Source organism: Triticum dicoccoides, chromosome 4A (genome assembly GCF_002162155.2).
Source record: "Triticum dicoccoides isolate Atlit2015 ecotype Zavitan chromosome 4A, WEW_v2.0, whole genome shotgun sequence".
NCBI classification, from domain to species: domain Eukaryota; kingdom Viridiplantae; phylum Streptophyta; class Magnoliopsida; order Poales; family Poaceae; genus Triticum; species Triticum dicoccoides.
Genome location: NC_041386.1, coordinates 602,555,590 through 602,567,666, shown reverse-complemented (window position 1 = coordinate 602,567,666; position 12,077 = coordinate 602,555,590). Strand labels below are relative to the sequence as shown.

The 12,077-nt window shown below is 45.6% G+C and overlaps 1 protein-coding gene across 1 annotated transcript; it reads left to right on the top strand.

The window, feature by feature from the left end:
• Positions 1–9,820: 9,820 nt before the first annotated feature.
• Positions 9,821–11,546, top strand: LOC119283768. The gene has a single exon (XM_037563179.1). It carries the CDS (start codon positions 9,821–9,823, stop codon positions 11,477–11,479), a length of 1,659 nt encoding a protein of 552 aa, XP_037419076.1. The 3' UTR covers positions 11,480–11,546.
• The last annotated feature ends 531 nt before the right edge of the window (positions 11,547–12,077 follow it).

The following is a 12,077-nucleotide window of genomic DNA, read 5'->3' as shown; positions in this document are numbered from 1 at the left end:
TATATACTGAGGCAGAGGCACCCTAGAACACACAAGTTGATCCACGTGATCTATTCCTTAGCCGTGTGCGGTGCCCCCAGCCACCATATTCCTCGATAATATTGTAGCGGAGTTTAGGCGAAGCCCTGCTGCTGTAGTACATCAAGATCGTCACCACGCCGTCGTGCTGACGGAACTCTTCCCCGACACTTTGTTGGATCGGAGTCCGGGGATCGTCATCGAGCAGAACGTGTGCTCGAACTCGGAGGTGCCGTAGTTTCGATGCTTGATTGGTTGGATCGTGAAGACGTACGACTACTTCCTCTATGTCGTGTCAACGCTTCCGCAGTCGGTCTGCGTGGGTACGTAGACAACACTCTCCCCTCTCGTTGCTATGCATCACATGATCTTGCGTGTGCGTAGGAATTTTTTTGAAATTACTACGAAACCCAATAGTGGTATGAGAGCCAGGTTATTTTTGTTGAAGTTATCGACAACTGGCAAAAGCCTTATGGTTGTCTCTTTATTGCATAAGATGCAAGCGCCAAATAATTGCTTTACTTTATCGCTATGCGATAGCAATAGTTGCAAGAGAAATAGTTGGCGAGACGACCGTGTAACGACACATTGATATAGATCAAGATGATGGAGATCATGGTGTCATGCCGGTGACGATATAGATCATGACAGTACTTTGGAGATGGAGATCAAAGAAGCAAGATGATGATGGCCATATCATGTCACATATTTTGATTGCATATGATGTTTATCTTTTATACATCTTATTCTTGCTTTGATTGACGGTAGCATTATAAGATGATCTCTCACTAATTATCAAGAAGTGTTCTCCCTGAGTATGCACCGTTGCGAAAGTTCTTCGTGCTGAGACACCACGTGATGATCGGGTGTGATAGGCTCTATGTTCAAATGCAACGGGTGCAAAACAGTTGCACACGCGGAATACTCAGGTTATACTTGACGAGCCAAGCATATACAGATATGGCCTCGGAACACGGAGACCGAAAGGTCGAGCGTGAATCATATAGTAGATATGATCAACATAGTGATGTTCACCATTGAAACTACTCCATCTCACCTGATGATCCGACATGGTTTAGTTGATTTGGATCACGTGATCACTTAGAGGATTAGAGGGATGTCTATCTAAGTGGGAGTTCTTAAGCAATATGATTAATTGAACTTAAATTTATCATGAACTTAGTCCTGGTAGTATTTTGCAAGTTATGTTGTAGATCAATAGCTCGCGTTGTTGCTTCCCTGTGTTTATTTTGATATGTTCCTAGAGAAAATTGTGTTGAAAGATGTTAGTAGCAATGATGCGGATTGGATCCGTGATCTGAGGTTTATCCTCATTGCTGCACAGAAGAATTATGTCCTTGATGCACCGTTAGGTGACGGACCTATTGCAAGAGCAGATGCAGACGTTATGAACGATTGGCTAGCTCAATATGATGACTACTTGATAGTTTAGTGCACCATGCTTAACGGCTTAGAATCGGGACTTCAAAGACGTTTTGAACGTCATGGAGCATATGAGATGTTCCAGAAGTTGAAGTTAATATTTCAAGCAAATACCCGAGTTGAGAGATATGAAGTCTCCAACGAGTTCTATAGCTAAAAGATGGAGGAGAATCGCTCAACTAGTGAGCATGTGCTCAGATTGTCTGGGTACTACAATCGCTTGAATCAAGTGGGAGTTAATCTTCCAGATAAGATAGTGATTGACAGAATTCTCTAGTCACCATCACCAAGTTAGTAGAACTTCGTGATGAACTATGATATGCAAGGGATAACGGAAACGATTCCCAAGCTCTTCGTAATGCGGAAATTGACGAAGATAGAAATCGAGAAAAACATCAAGTGTTGATGGTAGACAAGACCACTAGTTTCAAGAAAAGGGCAGAGGGAAGAAGGGGAACTTCAAGAAGAATAGCAAGCAAGTTGCTGCTCAAGTGAAAAAGCCCAAGTCTGATCCTAAGCCTGAGACTAAGTGCTTCTACTGTAAAGGGACTGGTCACTGGAAGCGGAACTACCCCAAGTGATTGGCAGATAAGAAGGATGGCAAAGTGAACATAAGTATATTTGATATACATGTTATTGATGTGTACTTTACTAGTGTTTATAGCAACCCCTCAATATTTGATACTAGTTCAGTTGCTAAGATTAGTAACTCGAAATAGGAGTTGCAGAATAAACAGAGACTAGTTAAGGGTGAAGTGATGATGTGTGTTGGAAGTGGTTCCAAGATTGATATGATCATCATCGCACACTCCCTATACTTTCGGGATTAGTGTTGAACCTGAATAAGTGTTATTTGGTGTTTGCGTTAAGCATGAATATGATTTGATCATGTTTGTTGTAATACGGTTATTCATTTAAGTAAGAGAATAAATTGTTGTTCTGTTTACATGAATAAAACCTTATATGGTTACACACCCAATGAAAATAGTTCGTTGGATCTCGATCGTAGTGATACACATAATCATAATATTGAAACCAAAAGATGCAAAGTTAATAATGATAGTGCAACTTATTTGTGGCACTACCGTTTAGGTCATATTGGTGTAAAGCGCATGAAGAAACTCCATGCTGATGGGCTTTTGGAATCACTTGATTATGAATCAGTTGATGCTTGCGAACCATGCCTTATGGGCAAGATGACTAAGACTCTGTTCTTCGGAAAAATGGAGCGAGCAACAGATTTGTTGGAAATCATACATACTGATGTATGTGGTCCGATAAATATTGAGGCTCGCGACAAGTATCATTATTTTCTGATCTTCGCAGATGATTTGAGCAGATATGAGTATATCTACTTGATGAAACATAAGTCTGAAACATTTGAAAAGTTCAAAGAATTTCAGAGTGAAGTGAAAAATCATCGTAACAAGAAAATAAAATTTCTACGATCTGATCATAGAGAAGAGTATTTGAGTTACGAGTTTGGTCTTCAATTAAAACAATGTGGAATAGTTTCACAAACTCATGCCACATGGAACACCACAGCATAATGGTGTGCCCGAACGTCATAACCGTACTTTATTGGATATAGTACAATCTATGATGTCTCTTACCGATCTACCACTATCGTTTTGGGGTTATGCATTAAAGACAGCTGTATTCACGTTAAAAAGGGCACCATCTAAGTCCGTTGAGACGACATAATCTGAACTGTGGTTTGGCAAGAAACCAAAGTTGTCGTTTCTTAAAGTTTGGGTTGCAATGCTTATATGAAAAAGTTTCAACTTGATAAGCTCAAACCCAAATTGGAGAAGTGCGTCTTCATAGGATACCCAAAAAGAAAAATGTTGGGTATACCTTCTATCACAGATCCGAAGGCAAGCTATTCGTTGCTGGGAATGGATCCTTTCTACAGAAGGAGTTTCTCTCGAAAGAAGTGAGTGGGAGGAAAGTAGAACTTGATAAGGTAATTGTACCTTCTCCCTTATTGGAAAGTAGTTCATCATAGAAATCTGTTCCTGTGACTACTACACCAATTAGTGAGGAAGCTAATGATGATGATCATGTAACTTCAGGTCAAGTTACTACCGAATCTCGTAGGTAAACCAGAGTAAGATCGCGCCAGAGTGGTACGGTAATCCTATTCTGGAAGTCATGCTACTAGATCATGATGAATCTACGAACTATGAAGAAGCGATGGTGAACCCAGATTCCGCAAAATGGCTTGAGGCCATGAAATCTGAGATGGGATCCATGTATGAGAACAAAGTATGGACTTTGGTTGACTTGCCCGATGATCGGGAAGCCATAAAAAATAAATGGATCTTCAAGAGGAAGACGGACGCTGATAGTAGTGTTACTATCTACAAAGCTAGAATTGTCGCAAAAGGTTTTCGACAAGTTCAAGGTGTTGACTACGATGAGAGTTTCTCACTCGTATCTATGCTTAAATCTATCCGAATCATGTTAGCAATTGCCGCATTTTATGAAATCTGGCAAATGGATAAACAAAACTGCATTCCTTAATAGATTTATTAAAGAAGAGTTGTATATGATACAACCAGAAGGTTTTATCAATCCTAAAGGTGCTAACAAAATATGCAAGCTCCAGCGATCCATCTATGGACTGGTGCAAGCATCTCGGAGTTGGAATATACGCTTTGATAAGTTGATCAAAGCATATAGTTTTATACAAACTTGCGGTGAAGCTTGTATTTACAAGAAAGTGAGTGGGAGCACTACAACATTTCTAATAAGTATATGTGAATGACATATTGTTGATCGGAAATAATGTAGAATTATTCTGTAAAGTATAAAGGAGTGTTTGAAAGGAGTTTTTCAAAGAAAGACTTCGGTAAAGCTGCTTACATATTGAGCTTCAAGATCTATAGAGATAGATCAAGACGCTTGATAAGTTTTTTCAATGAGTACATACCTTGACAAGATTTTGAAGTAGTTTAAAATGGAGCAGTCAAAGAAAGAGTTCTTGCCTGTATTACAAGGTGTGAAGTTGAGTAAGACTCAAAGCCCGACCACGGCAGAATATAGAAAGAGAATGAAAGTCATTCCCTATGCCTTGGCTATAGGTTCTATAAAGTATGCCATGCTGTGTACCAAATCTATTGTATACCCTACACTGTGTTAAGCAAGGGAGTACAATAGTGATATAAGAGTAGATCACTGGACAACGGTCAAACTTATCCTTAGTGGAATAAAGAAATATTTCTCAATTATGGAGGTGACAAAAAGGTTTGTCGTAAAAGGTTACATCGATGCAAGTTTTGACACAGATCTGGATGACTCTAAGTCTCAATCTAGATACATATTGAAAGTGGGAGCAATTAGCTAGAGTAGCTCCGTGTAGAGTATTGTTGACATAAATATTTGCAAAATACTTACGGATCTGAATGTGGCAGACCCGTTGACTAAAATTATCTCACAAGCAAAACATGATCACACCTTAGTACTCTTTGGGTGTTAATCACATAGCGATCTGAACTAGATTACTGACTCTAGTAAACCCTTTGGGTGTTGATCACATATCGATGTGAACTATGGGTGTTAATCACATGGTGATGTGAACTATTGCTGTTAAATCACATGGCGATGTGAATTAGATTATTGACTCTAGTGCAAGTGGGAGACTGAAGGAAATATGCCCTAGAGGCAATAATAAAGTTATTATTTATTTCCTTATATCATGATAAATGTTTATTATTCATGCTAGAATTGTATTAACCGGAAACATAATACATGTGTGAATACATAGACAAACAAAGTGTCACTAGTATGCCTCTACTTGACTAGCTCGTTAATCAAACATGGTTATGTTTCCTAATCATGGACAAAGAGTTGTTATTTGATTAATGGGGTCACATCATTAGTTGAATGATCTGATTGACTTGACCCATTCCGTTAGCTTAGCACTTGATCGTTTAGTATGTTGCTATTGCTTTCTTCATGACTTATACATGTTCCTGTAACTATGAGATTATGCAACTCCCGTTTACCGGAGGAACACTTTGGGTACTACCAAACGTCACAACGTAACTGGGTGATTATAAAGGAGTACTACAGGTGTCTTCAAAGGTACATGTTGGGTTGGCGTATTTCGACATTAGGTTTTATCACTCCGATTGTCAGAGAGGTATCTCTGGGCCCTCTCGGTAATGCACATCACATAAGCCTTGCAAGCATTGCAACTAATGAGTTAGTTGCGGGATGATGTATTACAGAACGAGTAAAGAGACTTGCCGGTAACGAGATTGAACTAGGTATTGGATACCGACGATCGAATCTCGGACAAGTAACATACCGATGACAAAGGGAACAACGTATGTTGTTATGCGGTCTGACCGATAAAGATCTTCGTAGAATATGTAGGAGCCAATATAGGCATCCAGGTCCCGCTATTGGTTATTGACCAGAGACGTGTCTCGGTCATGTCTACATTGTTCTCGAACCCGTAGGGTCCGCACGCTTAAGGTTACGATGACAGTTATATTATGAGTTTATGCATTTTGATATACCGAAGGTTGTTCGGAGTCCTGGATGTGATCACGGACATGACGAGGAGTCTCGAAATGGTCGAGACATAAAGATTGATATATTGGAAGCCTATGTTTGGATATCAGAAGTGTTTCGGGTGAAATCGGGATTTTACCGGAGTACCGGGAGGTTACCGGAACCCCCCGGGAGGTATATGGGCCTTAGTGGGCCTTAGTGGAAAAGAGAAGGGGCTGCCCAAGGTGGGCTGCGCGCCTCCCTCCCCTAGTCCTATTAGGACAAGGAGAGGTGGCCGGCCCCCCCTCTCTCTTTTCCCCCTCCGTGAATCCTATTCCAACTAGGATTGGGGGAGAATCCTACTCCCAGAGGGAGTAGGACTCTCCTGGCGCGCCTCCTGTGGCCGGCCAGCCTCCCCCCCTCTAGTCCTTTATATACTGAGGCAGAGGCATCCTAGAACACACAAGTTGATCCACGTGATCTATTCCTTAGCCTTGTGCGGTGCCCCCAGCCACCATATTCCTCGATAATACTGTAGCGGAGTTTAGGCGAAGCCCTGCTGCTGTAGTACATCAAGATCGTCACCACGCCGTCGTGCTGACGGAACTCTTCCCCGACACTTTGCTGGATCGGAGTCCGGGGATCATCATCGAGTTGAACGTGTGCTCGAACTCGGAGGTGCCGTAGTTTCGATCCTTGATCGGTTGGATCGTGAAGACGTACGACTACTTCCTCTACGTCGTGTCAACACTTCCGCAGTCGGTCTGCGTGGGTACGTAGACAACACTCTCCCCTCTCGTTGCTATGCATCACATGATCTTGCATGTGCGTAGGAAATTTTTTGAAATTACTACGGAACCCAACATTTACTTCCTCCGAGAAGGGCCTGAACTCGTAAACCTTGTGTCCTTACAACTTCTCCATAATTAAGATCTCCCCTCTCCATACTTACCCCCCTACATTACTGTTAGACTTAGAACCACGACAGCCGGCACGCCCACAAGGGCGAGGTAGACACAAACAACTCCCTCTCATGCCTGCGGAATCGTGTTACTTTCTAGTCATATGGCGAGAAAGTGATACAATAAGAAGAAAACAATCAAAACGTATGTCTCTCTAGCTAGCTAGTACCACAGGCTTAAGCTTGTACAAAAACCACTTCTGAGAGGAAGCCAGCCTTGCCTTGATATGGCTATATAAGCTGCTGGGGAATACACAAGGCTGGCAAACACCACGAGAAGTCCATTACCTGCATTTTTTAATACAGTACTAAATAAAAATGTTGAGTCTTGCTTGGACTCGTCGCGGCGACGCGGAGGTACCACCTACCCCAACCCCAACCTGGGGTGGCTGCTCTCTCCACGGACTCGACATTGAGGTGATGAGGGAGAAGGACACTGTCCCTGGCGACAACGGCAGCGGTCTAGTTGCAATCCCTTCATATTTCTGGGGTGCCCGGCTGGCGAAGCGGCAAGATGGAGTCTTCCCCTTGTACACGGGCTACTCGGCGGCGAGGGCCTTGGTCGGCAAGGGGACGGGGGCCATGTCAGATTTGAGAAGGCTGTCTCGCGAGGCGGAAGACATGCTGGCGGAGATGTTTGCTAGCATTAGCAGTGATGGCGGAGGCGACGCGGCGCGACCCAGGGTGGTGCAACTGCGATTGTCGCCAGAGCTGGCGCGGTGGAAAAGCACGCAGCACGCAATCGGCAGCGTGTTGCCCACTAAGGGCGTCGGGCTGGTCCAAGCCGCGCCGCAGGTTCTCGCCTTGCTGGGCGCCGCCGACTGGCCTGAGGCGATGACAACAACCAACGCCCTATCTGGTAGCGGCATGGCGAACCTGCTGATTGTCGTGGTGGACATGGCATTTTACTATGAGCACGAGTACCACAAGGTGTTCCCCTCCTTTAGCCGCCTCCTGCGCGACGGGCTCGCCGACGCCAGCTCGCTACGAACCCCTGGTGGCAGGCAGCGACGTGAGGCCGTCGCCATCGGCGCGTCCTACATCCGAGCCAAGATCGCATTGGAGGCGGCGCACAGGACGCTCCTCAAGGACCGGTCGGGGCAGATTAGTACTAGTAAATCCATTTTGAAAAGTAGTTTTCGTGACATACTAAGTCTGGCACTAGGTTTAAGTTGGACCACCTATAGCCTGCTTGAGCGACGCATGTTTCTGGTGTGCATGTCCACTTGACCTCGCTCCAGTAATTGTGGATCCTGGATATTGACACTTGTGGTCACCACTTGGAATCGGATTCCGATTTGGGCATTCCACTGGACCTCTGTTAGACTACTTATAGTGGGAATAGCTTAGATATTAATATTGCACACCCCAATATAAGTTTGCTTATGTGACAACTGTTAATAAGAAGAGATGTGTAATATGTTTTTTGCTACATCGCTCGCATTTCTGGTACAATCGGCGTCACATTTTGCCACATCGCACGGCCATCGTATTTTTTGCTACATACGACAACCAGTGTTATAAATTGCTACAACCGATGTCCCATCCGACTACAACCAACCTAGCGTTTTGCTATATCGCACGACCGTCACATTTTTGCTACAATCAGCGTCACTCGCCCCAACATCACAAATTGCTACAACCGGCAGCTCGGGGCTCTGCGATGGCTCAATGGTGAGAATTATTTTTTAGAATCGATGCTCGAATTTGCTGGAATGGGGCAAGCAAACGTGAGGTGAGCCGGACAAGCTGCGACATCGGGCGTGAGCGGCGGCAAGCATGCCGGCGAGCGGCGGCCATCGCAACCGAAGCATCTGCTTGCTTTTCTATGGGAAACGACTATTTGTTTTGAGATAAATGTCATTTACATTTTTATATACCGAAGAATATGACATTACCCTAGCAAGTCATTTCCGGACAATAATTATAAAAAAGTGATTTACAAGTGAGCCTCTAGTTTATTAAAACTGGGATGCGACTCACTCTATTAATATGCACGGCGCCAGTCACTCTGACTGAAACGGTCACCTGCTCGAAGCGAGCAGCTGATCAATGAATATATATTGTAAATATGGGCTGATCTTATTTTTTAATTAAATATGTGTTTCATATTCACTTTTGTATATTAGAGATAAAAAACATATGGCTTTGGAGGATGCTTTGAAAATGTCGATTGACAAAGCTTTAAGATGGATAAACTGAAAAACTCATCGTATTCCCGCCCAACTGAAAGAGATGCATGTAAACAATTGTACTTCTTTATATATTTGTTACACATGATAACAGAAACGAGGTATTCCCTATACATGTTTGTTTTTTGAGAGTAAGAGAAAGATGAAGATGTATTATGTCGACGATCAAAAAGAATCCGTCGACAAGAGTGTTGACGCGATGTTATTGAAAGGAGTCAAAAATTCATTGCTAGTTATATAAATCAATAGAAATATAAAAAATAAGGGCATTCTACTAATAGAGCTAGTTGTGAACGGAGAGGACCCTCATTTTGCCCATCATCAGGACCATGGACCCTGAGTAGTACGATGATCGACAAGGAAACCCGCAAGAATGTCTGGCCGTCGTCCTCGATATGCTCGGCACCGTCTGGCCGTCCCTCGTCACTGCCCGGCACGCCCACAAGGGCGAGGTAGACACAAACAACTCCCTCTCATACCTGCGGAATCGTGTTACTTTCTAGTCATATGGCGAGAAAGTGATACAACAAGAAGAAAACAATCAAAACGTATGTCTCTCTAGCTAGCTAGTACCACAGGCGTAAGCTTGTACAAAAACCAGTTCTGAGAGGAAGCTAGCCTTGCGTTGATATGGCTATACAAGGCTGGTAAACACCACGAGAAGTCCATTACCTGCATTTTTTTAATACAGTACTAAATAAAAATGTTGAGTCTCGCTTGGACTCGTCGCGGCGACGCGGAGGTACCACCCACCCCAACCCCAACCTGGGGTGGCTGCTCTCTCCACGGACTCGACATTGAGGTGGTGAGGGAGAAGGACACTGTCCCTGGCGACAACGACAGCGGTCTAGTTGCAATCCCTTCATATTTCTGGGGTGCCCGGCTGGCGAAGCGGCAAGATGGAGTCTTCCCCATGTACACGGGCTACTCGGCGGCGAGGGCCTTGGTCGGCAAGGGGATGGGGGTCATGGCAGATTTGAGAAGGCTGTCTCGCGAGGCGGAAGACATGCTGGCGGAGATGTTTTCTAGCATTAGCAGTGATGGCGGAGGCGACGCGGCGCGGCCCAGGGTGGTGCAACTGCGATTGTCGCCGGAGATGGCGCTGTGGAAAAGCACGCAGCACGCAATCGGTAACTTGTTGCCCACTAAGGGCGCCGGGCTGGTCCAAGCCGCGTCGCAGGTTCTTGCCTTGCTGGGCGCCGCCGACTGGCCTGAGGCGATGACAACAACCAACGCCCTATCTGGTAGCGGCATGGCGAACCTGCTGATTGGCGCCTACGACGTGCGCACCCTCTTCTCCAACTACGTGGTGGACATGGCATTTTACTACGAGCACGGGTACCACAAGGTGTTCCCCTCCTTCAGCCGCCTCCTGCGCGACGGGCTCGCCGACGCCCGCTCGCTACGAACCCCTGGTGGCCGGCAGCGACGCGAGGCCGTCGCCATCGGCGCGTCCTACATCCGAGCCAAGATCGCATTGGAGGCGGCGCACAGGACGCTCCTCAAGGACCGGTCGGGGCAGATGGACCGCCACACCGCCCAGGTCATGTCCCTGTGCGAGAGCAGCATCCTCGGCATGGGGGCTGAGGCCATAGCCCGGGGATTCGATGTTGGCGCCGTCACGAGCGACCTCGTCTTCAGCTCGCCCGGCACCGATGTCATCGATGTGGGCAGCGACATGGTAAACTCCGAGGTCATGAACTCGTTCCTCAACGTGGCCGACATCGCCGCCTCAGGCGTGGTGAGCGAGACGGCGCTGCGGGCCATCTACGACGCCTACGCTGCCACTGGAGCTCGGATGTACACTCAGAGGTGGCACGAGCCTGTGGCCCGGATGTGCATCACCTTGTACACTTGGCATCTGCACAACGACCGGCACATGTTCCTCCGCCGCGCCCTCCTAGGATGGCCCAAGGCCCGCAAGTCCCCGGCGCAGCCCCAGCGCGAGGCCGACTTCGACGAGGTCTTCGACACCGACTTTCATACCACTGGCTTCAGCAGGCCCCTTGACCCTGAGTATGCCTGCAATGGGGAAGAAACCTGCGACCACGTCCGGCGCTTCCTCAAAGTAAAAGGAGACCAAGACCACCTGTTGGCCGCCCTTTGGTCGTCCATTGTCACCGGTCCGCTGGAGTATGTCCGGATGGGCGAGGTGGACGAGCAGCGTGAGAAACACCTCATTGAATCCTCGCGCCTGCAAATGGTCCAGCTCTTCTCCAAGGGCCTCATCGACGAAATGGTTTGGCTCGTCGCCCATGCAAGCCACCATGCCTGGCAGGTGAACTATCTGTTTGAGGCCGCCATGTTTGGCAGCATCCTGGACGGGGGCGAGTTGATAGGCAAGCTCGATCGGGCGGAATAGGCTGTCAACATGCATCCATCTTAATTATATTCGGCCGGCCGGCCTGCTGCTGTGATCGATCCGAACGAACGTGGTTAATTCTGCATGCATGCATGTTTTCCTTTTCAAGTATATATATCTATGTACTGTATTTTCTTTCTTCTTTGGGAATCCCCTTTCTTTCCAATCATACGATGACATTCACCTTTTTTCCATCTCATTCATCCCAAACTCAAAATATTATGTATGTATGTATGTATGTATGTATGTATGTATGTTACTTACAGTTTATATACGTGCATCTACTCCTATTTAATTTACATGAGGTCGACATTGCTGTCCTCTCCAAATTCCAACCAAACCTTCTTGGTGTCGTTCGTCCAAGAAGCAAATCTCGGAAATGATATGTTTCATCTGCTACTCACAACTATCCTCAAACACCATCTTTTTTGTTTTGTATAAATAAATATCCATATGGAACGGTAAAAATAGAGCCAGCCATATAATAGCGGAAATTAATTAATTAAGCAACTAGTGTTTTTCTCTTTTTCTTTTTTGAAAAGAAGGATAGCCTTCGGCCTCTGCATCAAAGTGATGCATGCAACCATTTAAAAAAAAA